The 14,762-nt window shown below is 37.9% G+C and overlaps 1 protein-coding gene across 1 annotated transcript; it reads left to right on the plus strand.

Moving 5' to 3' along the window:
* Positions 1-721: 721 nt before the first annotated feature.
* odf3l2a (outer dense fiber of sperm tails 3-like 2a) lies at positions 722-11,825 on the plus strand. The gene is made up of 6 exons (XM_020928882.2): positions 722-784; positions 3,149-3,242; positions 5,678-5,788; positions 6,038-6,151; positions 9,966-10,107; positions 11,480-11,825. The coding sequence occupies exons 2-6, from the start codon at positions 3,194-3,196 to the stop codon at positions 11,823-11,825; spliced, it is 762 nt and encodes a 253-aa protein (XP_020784541.1). The 5' UTR covers positions 722-784; positions 3,149-3,193.
* Positions 11,826-14,762: the final 2,937 nt, after the last annotated feature.

The following is a 14,762-nucleotide window of genomic DNA, read 5'->3' on the forward strand; positions in this document are numbered from 1 at the left end:
AATTAATTACGTAGTCACGAAGAATCATTGCGTCATTCTTAATAAACTAATAAAATTTGCTTATTACAATTTCAATATTTGTTTGTGGTTTTTTTTTAATTAATTAAGGTGTAGGGAATATAAAGAGTTACATTTCTATTTATAATATATATATATATATTTTTTTTTCCCATGAAGGATCTGTAAGTTTTCATAATTTTAGTTAGTCCTGTCTGTCAATATTTGTTTGTGCTTTTTAGCTTTTTAAGATTAATTAAGGTGTAGGGAATATAAAGAGTTACATTTATATTTATTTATTTTATTTAAACAAAATTTTTTACCCACGAAGGATCTGTAAATTTTCATAATTTTAGTTACTCCTATCTGAATCATATTTAATAACAATAATAATAATTGCTCCCATAAACAGTTGTGTATTTATTTAGCAATAAAGTTTACAACTGTGTCAATATTTGTTCATGCTTTTTAAGATTAATTAAGTTGTAGGGAATATAAAGAGTTACATTTATATTTATTTATTTATTTTTATTATTTATTTTTTTTAACCCACGAAGTATTTGTAAGTTTTCATAATTTTAGTTAGCCCTGTCTGAATCATATTTAATAATGATAATAATATTTCCTCCCATAAACAATAAAGTTTACATAAAGTGTCCACCAGGTGTCGCTGTTCCGTTACAAACCCGCGCACTTCCTCCCCGCGCGTAAACGTAACACCGATCATCAGACCGCGCGGTGTCCGGTCATAATGAGAAACTTCCAGAAGGACTCCGGTGTCTTGTGGGTAAATCTTGGACGACGGGGTGACAGCGCAGCGGCCCGTGGTCCGTGATGCGATGCGGAGGAGGAGGAAATGTGATCGCGTATTTAATATTTAAGAGCGCGTCGGGCTGAGAGGAGGCCGCTTTAGTTACATGTGCGGGGATAGGATGCACGTGGAGGGGGGTGCGCTACCTGCTACGTAATACAGGTGTTAGTTTTACCTGTATTACGTAGCAGGTAACAACAATAGTCTATTCAGTCATTTTTATTGCCAGTTTTTTGGTGTTATTCAGCGATGGTACGGAGAACTAAAAATGACATCCCTGAAAATTATAAATGTTTGGAGTATTTATTTTAAAATGGGGATAAAAACATAAATGCGTGAATAAATAACTGCATTTACACATTCATGCAAACATCCTGGGCATTAATAAGTGGAAATATGCTTATTTTAATTTTTGACATGTACCTTAGTTTTACATTTATACATGAATTTATTTATTTATTTCCAGTTATGCCATTTTTGGGGAATAATATCTGGTAAGCATGGATTCCCTAATATCAAATGTGCGCTCTGTAGTCAACTTTGGTAATTGGAGAGATGTTATTGTTTTGTCTGGAATGTTCCACAGTATGGCATTAAATTAGTTATCTTGCATTTATTCAGTTACAGATGTTTATGTTGCTCTAAAATGACTTGAAAACATGCTTTCTTACTGTGACCGGAGTAGCCTCTTCGCAGATCTGACCTGTAATTTGGCCTGGTAGCATCGCCTTCTCGTCTTCATGGAGATATGTTTAATGCCGTAATCTGAAACATTCCAGGCATCTTCACTGAAACAAGCCTCCAGAAATGTTACAAAGCTAAAGTTACAAAAAAAAGTTGCAAAATTTCAATATTTTGTTTTTATTTTGCTTTATGGAGCTCAACAGTTCTGCCCATTTAGAAGTTCATTCTGATTTCGGAAGTACATTTTTCAGTCATTTTTCCCATAGATTTTTTTGTAAATTTCAAATATTAAGAGTTCAAAGACATTACAAAAGCTCACCAGCTCTGTGCTAACTAATATCCATATGTTTTAATACGTTTTAAGCCTCAAAACCACATTTAAAATAAAAGATTCAGCAAATTGCTTTAATGTTTTTGCAGTTCATTAAGTTTCAGAAACATATTTTAAACAGTTATAGGTCTTGTCATCATTTGTTACCACTAGAGATGTAACGATATTAAAATCTCACGGTACGATATTATTGCGATATTTTGGAGAGGCTGATATAATTGTAGATGGAACACTTTTTGCTTTTAAAATACCTTTACAAGATTTTGAGTGAATTATTTCCGGCGAATTCAAGTAAAAAACGTCCATCTTCATGTTGTTTGCACTGAAATGAATCATGGGAAATGTAGTTCCTGATGTTTATAAGCTGTTCCTATTATAAAACCATGCATTTTAGCAAAGAAACTTGTAATTCGACATATTGTGACAGTCCACGATATTATTGTGAGACATTTGACGATACAATATCATGATATTTCCGTTATTGTTACATCCCTAGTTACCACATCACTGATTATCCCTGAGCTTTCAAACTTTAATATGATATTAATTTGTTTTCGAAGAGTCTTTGGAACCAGAGGCGGGTGGTCACTGTTGAGCTCCGTTTACACTGTTTGTTTTACAGCCAAGTTTACCTGCTCGGAAAACACACACACACACACAGAAATATTAGCTTTCTAAACTAGAATCTGATACTAGTATCTTCACCCTTGGGAATTATGTAACTGTACATTGTCCTGTTTAATAAATAAAACAACATAAAGACATAGATCATAAGAAATTGAGCTTAAAAACAAAACATATATATATTTTTATTGAATGTATTCCTACTTAGTGTGATTTTATTATTAATCTTTTTATCTTATTCAGATATCATGTCGACTTTGGACTTACTTCACTTCATAATCTGGTTCAGAAGTACTTAGCAACAGTTAATGTCAAATGTGTTTAACCCGACCTCTCATTGTTTTGCTAATTACCACGACAACTCCTCCATGTCCGCTGTTGTTATTAGTCATATGATCTTGCCATAAGTGCCCCAAGCAAACACTCCAGGTTACCACGTCGTAACACAACGCCTCGGAATAGAATATCACACTGCAATTTCACATAATCAAATTTCAAACTTTAATTTTTTTTAATTTTCCGTTTGTGAGTCACCCGAGGCCTTTGTTTTTTCACTGTCCCGACTTTACCCAACAGCGAGCAAGAGCGTATGTGCGGTTTCGCCCCTTGTTCAGTACGGGGTTTCTCTTACTTGTGGTCATTCATAATTCATCCTCCCCACGCTGAGAGCCGCGCTGAAAAAAAAAAAAAGTTCTTTTAAGTGACAGGAGGCCAGAAGAGGAGAGGAAGAGGAGAAGGAGAGAAGGATGGAGGAAGCGGTGAAGAAGCGGCCAATCATATCTGCACGGGAGCGAGGTAAGGGCACGCTCTGTGTTCGGTAATAATAATGTCGTCTTCATATGGATTGTATTAAAACGTAATTCGGCTTCGGACTTTGTTTGGAATTAGCCCGTAAACAAAGCAGAGGAAATGAAAGGGTAACCATAGGAAATAAGCTCTGCGTAATGGGGAGGGACTGGGTGGGCTGTGCGAAATGAAAAAAAACGGCTCTGCGGCTCAAGTTTTAAGCTCGGAAAATTGTGTTAGTTGTATTACTAAGAGACGGAATTCCTGGTTTAATTATATTGTGTGTTTTTTTATGAGAAATATTTAAAGAGCTCATATTACGCTATTTTCGGATCGAGGTTATAATGTTGTTTCCTCTTCACAAACAGACCTGGAGTTGTGTTTTGTTGGAGTGTTGTGGGCTCCACTGTGTTTTTAAACTCCATACACCTTCACTAGAATTATTTGAATGATTTCAGTCCTGTTTTTTTACTGCCGAAACATTGTATGTCCTAATAAATCTCACATTTTGCAAGTAAGACGTGTGCAGGATTTTTCTCTATGTTCTTGGGCTACTCCATCTCCTCCAACACAACCATCTCAAGTAATTGATGTGCAAAGTTCTCATTCTTTTATCATGATTTCAGCTCTGAAATTGTCAATCTCTACCCAACTAAAAGGTAAAAAGTAGATGTTAACTTGAAAACTATCGCTTCATGACATCACAAAGTGGAAAAGAGCATTTTGAGCTTAGAGATGTCTACAAACAAATGTGTGAAAAATCAACTGAAGAAGCAGTTTGTATGAGCTGCGAAATGTATTCGACCAAATAAACTTTTGTCCGGTTGATAAACTGAATTCCTCCTTTTACCATCTACAGACTAATAATAAAGAGATACTCAAATATGTGTGAATGAAACAAAACAATATGAACATTTTTGCCCAAAATTTGACAAAAATTATAGCATGTTTTTCATTTTTGTTGTTTTATTGCCCTGAAAAATGTGGAAAAACGTGTCCTTAATGTGAGCAGGCTTGCATCTCCACAAACCTGACTCCTGTTTGTTTCCATGTAAATATTGTTCCTTTTGCTATAACTTTCCACAGTCTGCCATAAAACATAAATATCTCCATGTCGAAAGTTCGTATGGTTTAACTTTTTATTTCCATGGAGTCATGCAGGTGCCACCTTCAGAAAGCTACACAGTGTTGCTTTAAAAGGAAAAGCACAAATGTTGAACTTCCTTATACAATACAGTAAAGTTTTTTTGTTTTTTAATGGTGTTGTACCTGCTTTTTACAGTCTTAAAAATGTGAAAAATAGAACTAATTTATTGTAAACATTTTGTAGTGGTCCATTCCTCACTTACCTCATGTATTCTGGGCATCCAAATGATGAATGGTAAAGCAAAGAACAACTAGCATGCTAACATGCACTTCCTGATCATCTAACAATGAAACACTTTATATGAGACACAGACCGTAAAGAGCTGATTATTTTGACCTTAAGATCTACTTTGGGAATAAATCTGTACTGGCACAAGACACATTTAGCTCAAATAAATGGAAAACAACCTGGTACATCCCCTTTTCAACTACCACACTTTTATTTATTTATGCTGACAATGAAAACATTCAGCTTTGTGTCAGTTTTAGTTTCATGTGGATAGGTCCAGTATTTACAGAGATGTGAACCATAAACCAGGTCAAAGCTCCAAGCATCTACAGCACAGGTGTCAAACTCATTTTGGTCCGGGGGCCGGTATCCAACCTACTTTGATCTCCAAAGGGGCCGGATTTTCTACAAAAACTCATTTTGACATTATATTGGCCCCAAAAATAACAATAAGTTAAAATATTTGTGCAGAGAAATTCAAATCTATTACAGAAATCTTTTTTAATTGATGAACTCTTTCTTTTACAAATATTATAATATTATGAACAACCTGAAACTTTAAGAAAAATGCAACTTCAACACAATTGGTTAACATGAACTTGTAATGTCCAAATAGGAATAAGTCAGTTTTTCGTTTGAAAATCCTGCACTTGGCTCCACTTTTCTCATGTTGGACATTTTTCTGATGAGGGTGTTTCACGGTCAAAAGTTTCAAAACGATCGTCATTTTAAAGCGTTTGAAAGAGACAAGTCTTCATTTGTGCTGCTCTGGTGGGAGGGGCCACGTACAGAGGCTGTGCTTCAGGACCGCAGAAAATTACCAACTTATTTTAATAGAAAATATAATTAAAATAGTTTGAGTAGAAAATCAGCCGAGGCCCCTTTAAAGGTCTTGGAGGGCCGGATACTGGCCCCCGAACCAAAATGAGTTTGACACCCCTGATCTACAGTATGACACAGAAAACACAACCACAGTATAGAACATAACACACACAACTACATTTAAACAGTGTAGTGTTAGTTTCCTGTTTGTTTTAATATTCTGTATGGTGTGTTTGTGTTTGTGCAGGTCCAGGGCCGGGCCGCTACGCTCTGCCCCCCACTGTGGGCTACATGAACCATGACTTCACCAAACCCTCCAGCCCCGCCTATACTTTCCACAGCCGCCAGAGCAGCGCCAGTGAGTACACAAACACACACACACAAATATATTACACACAAACACTTTTCTGGTGGAGGGGTCTCTATGGAGATATTACCTGAAATGTTCCACAGTACGGAGCATTCCCACCAAAGCAGCAATAACATAAATAACATGGTGGACCCTCCTCTGCCCTATACATAAACTCTGTATAAAACGGATCATTTATTGTTCATTGAATTATTATAACTTTATTTGATTTCTTAAACTGTGGTTGTTGTTTTGCAGTGGTGTCAGTCGACTCCAGCCCAGGGCCCAGGTACAGTGTGGACTCTCGGGTGACCAGGTTTGGGCGCATGCAGACGCCCTCCTACTCCATCCTGGGCCGAGGGAGGCGTTTAGGTCAGAATGTTTTCAGATTCTTTATTATGCTGATGTTCAAACATCTACTGACCCTCTCTTACTGAAAGTGGTCAGTAAAAAGCAGAACATCCAGACCAATGTAAGATGGAATCTGGTTGGTTGAAGCGCCAAGCTGAGAAATCAATCTTTTGTTAAGATGAGAATGTTTCCTTCCTCCCTCAAAAGCACAAATCTCTTCCCTCTGCATGTTTTTCACAAACCACAGTCTCTAACAGTCTGTATTTTACTAACACAGGCTGAGGTCTGCCCCTGCTCATCACCGTGTTTGTTTTGCTTCATTTGGGCGCTTCACCTTTGGCGTCCACACAAAACACAGCTCTGCTCTGTGACTGGTCTGAACCACTGGTCAAGTGTTCAGTCACAACAATGAGAGACTCTCATGAGTTTGTAAACTCACAAATATTATGAGAATCTTACCAGGTCAAGTTACAAATGTAGAAACACTGATCTATAATAGTGATAAAGTGGTATTTTTTTCTATTTTCTCTCTAATATCGAGCCGTTTGGAGCCTAAATGTTGTGATCAAACACAAGAAGGAGCAATATTCTATCAGTATTTCTTTAGTTTCTGAATATCACCAACTGAAAAAGTACCTGAATACAGTTATTTTCCAGCACTGTGTGTCCGATCCTTGATTGTCACCATGGAGATGTGATTGTTTGTCTGGAGTGTTCTACAGTGTGACAGGAAACTATTGTCTATTGTCTATTTCCAAGAAGACAAGCTTTAAAACACCTGTAATTAAACAAATACACAATAACACTGTGGAACATTCCAGACAAAGCAGTACTATCTCCTCAGAGACAAAAAGGTGGCGGATCTCTCCAGAAAAGTGCCATAATGCCCCTTTAACGTGGCATCATCTGAAGCCCCGTCAGCATCATCACACTGCTGCAGGCTTTAGCAGAGAGGAGCTGTTGTTTTACATTATCCATGGTACAGAGGGCAGACGACAGCTACAGGAGTTCATTAAAACACGGACTATCTGGACACTTTGTACTCTGGATTCTCTTGTAACTTTGGCTGATTAGAACAAAGCAGAAGTGACCAAACGACACTTTTGACCTGCCTGCTGGAGCGTGACGGCTGCTGTCATAACACTGCATCTCATCACATGAGGTCGTTAGCGCTAATCAGTGGACCAGGGACCGCTCGGAAAAGCAGAGGAAAGGACAGAGCCAAAGTACGACTAAAGGGGGAATTGGGGGAGTTTTTAGTACCATTACATTTTTTTTTATGATTACAAACATATTTTTGGGTTTTATTAAAGTATGTATGTTGTATTTTTCGCTACTGTGTTCAAATAATTTCCATTGTGGATTGTTTAAAGTGGAACTAAACACTAAATCCACTACAAACTAGATACACTTGGGCCCAGTCAAGCAGAAGTAAACAACAAGGCCAAAAATTCAAGTTAATGCATCTGATATAAAAATGTATTCAACAGATACATATGTACTCTAGTTTATGAAACTGTTTACCTTTTTTCTGTACCATTTTTAGTTCTAAAGTTACATACGTTTTAAACAGACCATGTATGAAACATGGAACAAAAATTATTTCCCAAATTTCAAAGACCTGAAAATCATGTAAATAAATGGATGTATTTCATCATATCTTGTGTTATTCGATCTTTAAACTGTTGATGAAGGTACATGATTTTTCAAAAAAAAAAAAGGATTTAAAATGATAAAAATTTGCTTGGAAGGACTGACATATTTTATAGAAATAGTTTCCTTTCATTTTGAAGTAATATTTAAGTATTCAGAAGAAAAAAGCGACAAATTATGTAAAATCCTGCACCTTCTACTTGTTGCACAATTTTCCCTCCGTTACTTTTCCCTCCGTTACCATGACCTTTCTTAATAAAAAATCTCATGAGTCAAAAAAAGTCAGAGGTTTTTCAACCTAATCTTGTACCATATGGTAGAAAACTATATGAAGCAAATATTCAAACCAGTTTGTTAAGGATATGTAAGTGAGAACCAAGAGTTATCACTGTTTGTATTTATTGACCAAAAAGTGCTGCATATTTCATTCCCTCTGTTACCGACATGAGTTTTTAAATTTTTTGTCAGCAACTTGAAAGAATATCACAGGTTTAACTTTACCCTGTTGGAGTGTAACTCTTTCCTACATTCTGATACCTTATACTTATACCTTATACTAATACTTATGTCAATAGTTCCTCTAGTTTCTGAATAAGAGTTATTTGAATGTAAAAAATCTGCCCGTTTCCCTCCGTTACCACTTGACCGGACCCATTTGCAGCTTTGTGCTCAAAAACTGTGTGTGCTGCCTTCAGTGGCCTCTACGATTTCCAGTAGTTGGTGATATCACACAGAACTGCTCTGATTAGTGGCAGAGTTTGAAGTGTGGAGACCTGTTCGACCAATCACACCATTTCTTATATCTCCAGACTCTGCCTCTCCTCCACCTCTCTTTTTTAGTCCTCCCACTGCCCAGTTTAGTCCTGCTTTAAGTTTGTTGTGTAATTATTTTTCAATGATTTGTGCCTTATTCATTACAGTTCCATTAGACCAGTGCTTCTCAATTATTTTCTGTCACGTCCTCCCTAGGAAGAAGAAAACATTTTGCAGCCCATTCACTCTCCGCCGCGACTAGAAATATTTTATAATTTGTATTCCAAAACTGGGATGATTGTTGGCAATATTCAGCACGTATTCGCTGAAAAAACTCAAGCAGCTTTTCAGTTTGATTGGATTGTAAAGTCTTTAACTGACGCCTTAATTTACACCACCGGTCAAAAGTTTTAAAACACACTTTTTCCAGTTTTTTACCATTTCCTGTTGACCAAAACGTATTCTAAACTTCTGATTCATGAAAGTGTCCACCTTTGGCAGATATAACAGCTGAACACACTCGTGGCTTGTTCTTTTTACAATAGAAAAGATCAAATATTCTTCAGAAAGTTCTTCCCAAGTCTGTTACAGAAGTTTCCATAAATGTGTGGCACTTGTAGGTTTCTTGTCTTTCACTCTTCTGTCCAGTTCGTCCCAAACCAGCTCGATGGGGTTTGAAGTCTGGACACTGTGCTGGACACTCCAGGTTTTCAAGTTCACCATCTTGTTCTTTTTTCCTGAGGTATTTTTGGCAGAGCTTGGACTTGTGATTTGTTATCTTTTATCTTTTTTTTTTTTTAACCTCTGTAAGTTCAGTTCTTACCTTTGTACCATTTCAAGCTCTTCATTGGACTTGTACGACTTAAATTGCAATAAATAACTGGGAAAATTAGGGAGTTCTAAAACTTTTGACCAGTAGTGTATTTGGCTTCATGCTGTCCTCTGCCAACATTTTTAGACTCAGTAAACGCACAATTTTTTCCTTGTTTTCCACTGTAGTCAGAGTTAAGCTGAACGTTACATATGCTTGGCCATATTTTCTTGTCTTAGCTTTCAGAAGACTCTTGTTTGTTTTGTTATCTCCATCTTTCTCCTCCTTTCTTTTCATCCCTGTTAAATATTTTTTGCCCCCGGCATTGCCCCACTATCTGAGAAGGACTGCATTAGACCAATAGTAATTTAATATCTGTCTTCGTGCCGTGGAGAGCCAATACTTTTGAATTCATTTTGTGTGTGTGTGTGTGTGTGTGTGTGTGTGTGTGTGTGTGTGTGTGTGTGTGTGTGTGTGTGTGTGTGTGTGTGTGTGGTAGCCAGTGATCCAGACTACACTAGAGTCTGGTCACTGGTGAAGCTCCAATGTTGTGCCATGTCTGTTCATAATTTAGACTATGCCCTGTATTATCTGAAAATCTTACTCTTAACATTCCAGGGGAGCAGTCCCAGACGCCGGGCCCCGGGACCTACAGTCCAGAGAGGGCCCCCCCAGTGAACGCCCACCGCAGATTCCCCTCCTACACCATGAGCACCCGCACCCGTTACCGCACCGTGGACGACGTCCCAGCACCCAACAGGTACATGGAGTATGGGAGCTTTCACTGGAAATGAGACTCTGAGATGCTGCCACAGGTTCTGTTTTATCTCTAAGCTTCAGAGAACTAAAAGATGGTCCAGGATCAAAGCAGAACTAACTTAAACCAGGATAAAGCATGAACAGAATCAGATCTAAGGTCCAGACGTACAAGACGATTCAATCAGATTGCAGAATTTATGAAAGCAGAATGAGCCGCACATGGGTCTCTCGTTGGGTTGCCAGTTTCAAGGCTGAAATCCAGTTGTTTTAAACCCAAAATGCCTCTCTCTAATCTGAACGGTCACTACCGAAACCCCAGGACCCACAGCCAATCATGACTGTATTTTTCGAACTATAAGTCGCTCCGGAGTATAAGTCGCACCAGCCAAAAAATGCGTAATGAAGAAGAAAAAAACATATATAAGTCTCACTGGACTATTGCACTTTAAGGGGAAATTCATTTTATAAAATCAGAGACCATGAACCGACATTTCATCCTGAAAGGCAAGTTATAGTAAAAACAATAGAACAGAGAACAACAGACTGTTAACGTCACATATGAACAGTTCTTCAGATAAATATAACATAAACAACAGAACAGAACAAGTTTAACAAACTTTCCATCTAACCCTAACCATAAAGTCATTGAATTCTTCATCCTCGGTGGAACTCTGTGACCTCTGGAGCGCTGCTTTCTCTTCTGTGTAGCTGTCGTCAGACTCAGTATCAGTTCCAGTTGGAATTATTCCGGCCTTTCTGAATCCTGACAGGATGGTTTCAGTGTCACTGAAGTCCAGGCTTTGTCGATCCATCCAGTGGATTCCAGGAAAGTTTCATGGTGCATCCTCCCGGTGTCACAAGTTTCTCGCTCACTTTCGTTTCTCTCGATTATCGCTTTAGGCTGCAGATTTCGCTACTTGCAGCTTGTAACCTGCAAAATATGGTTTTCTTTTTGGGGGCATTTGTGTTTAGTGGTACAGAAGTAAATTTTCAGTGATACAGAAGTAATGGTGTGATCGACTGACATGATACAGACAGGACAGAGGCTCTTCCTGAAGGAGACATGCGCAGTAGAGCCAAGTGACAGTGGTACAGGAGGAACAGGAGCAGCAGATTCTGACACACAAGACTAGAGCCTCTCACGGATTCAGTGTGAAAATTTTAATATAAAAGTCGCACCGGAGTATGTTGCAGGACCACACAAACCATGAACAATAGTGCGACTTATAGTCAGAAAAATACAGTACTGAGAATGAGACAAACTTATATGTGTCCTCTGTCTGCTGAATACTAGACCTTAAAGGAATTCATTTTGTACCATAGTTTAAGAAACATTAAACCTAACACTTCTCTTACCCCTCTCTTCTCTCCAGTTATGTTTTACCAAACTTAATGGGCAGCCAAGTCCCCCACAAACCATCCAGTGCCAGTTTTTCCTTCTCGGGCCGGAGGGGGGTGGGAGCCCCCTCTGAGGACCTGTCCAAGAGCCCGGGGCCCGCCAAATACAGCAGCACTCACCCCGACGTCATGCACCGCCGCCAGCCCTCCTTCTCCATGCAGCCGCGCACCCAAAGGCCCAGCTACACCTCTGGCGTGCCCGGCCCCGGAGCCTACAGCCCAGAGAAGTTCTACCTGCACCTCCCCAAGAGGCCCGCGTTCACCATGGGTATACGACACTCCGAGTTTGTCACGCCCCTAGTGGTGGACGTGGTGAAATGACGATATATGCAAGTTACTGTAGTATTTTTACATTTTGTTGTATGTATGGCTGGAATAAAGTTGTTTTAAGTAAAGTGTAAGGAATCTTTCAATATTTTAAAGGTCTTATAGTAATTTACTGTTTTTGGGTCATCAAATACAGAGGTGGGTAGAGTAAACAAAGATTTTACTCAAGAAAGACAAACGTTACTTCAAAACAATAGCAGAAGTGCAAAGTAGCGGTCCAAGAAATTACTGAAGTAAGAGTAAAAAAGTACTACTGAAGGGGAACGAAAAGTACAGTAATTTCCAGACTCTAAGCCGCTACTTTTTTCTCACACTTTGAACCCTGCGGCTAATAAAACGGTGTGGCAAATATATGGACGGATTCTTTGTTTGGCACATTGTCCATTCATAAATACGGTCTATGGTTTGGTAACACAGCGGATACGTGCAGAAAATGCTGCTGTGTGTGAAGGTGCAGCGTTTGCTAGTGATAATATCAGTGCACTCAAACAGTTTATCGCTTGTGATAAAATAAGTTATGATGCTAAATGAACATTAGTGAGTGGGATACGTCTTACCCGTTTGCGTAAATGACGAGAAGAAATGTCTCAAACTTCAGTAGCTGGACGACCACTCAAACCTGATCGACACAACTAACCGAGACCTTTGGGAGAGTCTGAAATCTGCTGAAATCCTCCAAGACACTGACAGATACAGACAGGACAGAGACTCTTTCTACAGGAGACATGCGCAGTAGAGCATGGAGAGAGACGGGGGTGATATGCGGAGGAAAATGTTCGTTTGATTGTGTTTGAACAGTTATTTTGCGCTTCATACACACACCCTTCTCATGGAAAACACACGAAGAAAGAAGAAATGCAGCTTTTAAGTTGAAGGCGATTGATGTGGCTGTCGAAGCAGGAAACAGAGCTGCTGTACGTGAGCTTAACATCAGTGAGGCGATGGTTAGATTTTGGTGACAGCAGCGTGACGAACTGACTCAAAGCAAAAAAACTACAAAAACTTTCAGAGGCGATAAAAGCAGACGGCCCGAACTTGAAATCGTTCTTTAGTTAAAATTTTGTTGATGTGGAGTATATTCAGGTGCACTCAATAGTCCTGAAATTACGGTACTACTCAAGTAAGACTAATTTGAAGAGTAACTATCGGGCATAACATCCGATTTATAATTTTGCTTAAGTTAATGTAATTGGAAGGAAAAAGCATATTAAATAAGTCTCAAAATCTGATGTTTTCAAAGGACAGATGCAAAAATTGAGACAAACTAAATCATATGTGAAGGAGCTGCAAGAAACACAAATGTTCAAATCATTTCCTATTGTCACATAAAGATTTTGTCACTTTCTCAGAGTGGGAAGAGGAACCAAAACTTTTTTCAAGTTGAAGTACTGCTACTTCATAAAAAAAAAATACCTCTGCTAGAAAGTACTCTGTATTCTTTAAAAAGTTACTGCAGTAAATGTAAATGAGTACTATCCACCTCTAATCAAATATAGACCTGGAGTTGCGTGTTGTTTCTTTCATATGTTCGATAGATAATTCAGTTTTTTGTTGAGTCTCTGTCTCCAGAACCAAAAACTGTCTGTTCCACCTTGTGACATCACCAAGTGGTTTCCCAGGAAATGGCTAATCTGTATTTTTAAAGCACATTTAACTTCTTTAACTTATTCAACGCTGAAGTTATCTTGACTAAAATGCAACTTTGAAGATAGCAGCTATTGTTGTTAGCTTGATTTAAACAGCTTTTTATTTTATTTTTATTATTTTGTTTTTCTTTATTTGGACTTTGGGTTATAAGCTCACAAATCACAATTTATTAGCTTTTACTAGTTTTCCATCTGCATGCATTTAAACCAATTATGTTTTCCTTTTAATACGCACAGTAAATAAAAATAAAATTTGACACTCAACAAAATGTATTAAAATAGATTTATTATTTTAAAAAATCTAAAATAAATAATACATTAAATATTAAATAACAACAGTGGATTTCGTTATAGCTGGTCTAGACAAGTCAAGTTCACAGGTTTCAATTTGAGCACTTTTAACATTCGGAAATCAGAATAGTCATGTGTAATGTCACCAACTACTTGAAATTACAGAGAACACTGAAGGCAGCACAAACTTAGACACCTAAAATCGGACCTGAAAGCTGCAGATGTACCGAGCTTGCACCAAAATTGCCAAAAAATAAATAAATAAAAATAAGTAGGGGAAGCCACGTGCAACCACGGACCCACTGCAAGTAACAGTGGCGAAGGCCAGAGGTCTTTATAGAACTTCAACTGGTAACTCACAAATCAAAATAGTTTTATAACTACTTGGAAAAGATGTTAAATGTTAGTAAACACATAAGTAAGTTAGACAGTACAATTTAGTACAAATATAGTAGTACAGTAAAAGCAGCCAGTAGTAGTAATACAGTTAGTCAGTAGTAAGAGACAGTTGTAGTATAGTAAGTAGTATAGTAATATAATAGAAGTAAGTAAGTAGTAGTAGTAGTAGTAGTTAAGTAGCAGCTTCACAGTAGTAGTCAGTAGTAGTAGTAATAGTATACAGTAGTACCAGTTTAAAGTAGAGTTAGTCACAGTAGTAGTAGGGTAGTTAGTAGGTATGCAGTAGCAGCTGCAGTGTAGCCCAGCAAGCAGCAGTAGTAGTAGTAGTAGTAGTAGTAAAGTAGTAAGTAAAGTAGTAACAAGTAAAGTAAGTCTAGTAATAGTAAGTAGTAAGTAGTACCAGTAGCAGACAGGAAGTAGTAGTTAGTAGTAGTAGTAGTAGTAGTAGTAGTAGTAGTAGTAGTAGTACAAGTAGTAGTAGTATAGTAGTAGTAGCAGTAGTATACAAGTTGTACAATAAGTAGTTAGTAGTAGATAGTAAGTAGTAATAGTAGTAGTAGTAGTAGTAGTAGTAGAGTAGTTAGTAGAAGTAAGC

Source organism: Boleophthalmus pectinirostris, unplaced genomic scaffold, assembly GCF_026225935.1.
Source record: "Boleophthalmus pectinirostris isolate CB_2022bp ecotype Guang Dong unplaced genomic scaffold, ASM2622593v1 HiC_scaffold_10, whole genome shotgun sequence".
NCBI lineage: Eukaryota > Metazoa > Chordata > Actinopteri > Gobiiformes > Gobiidae > Boleophthalmus > Boleophthalmus pectinirostris.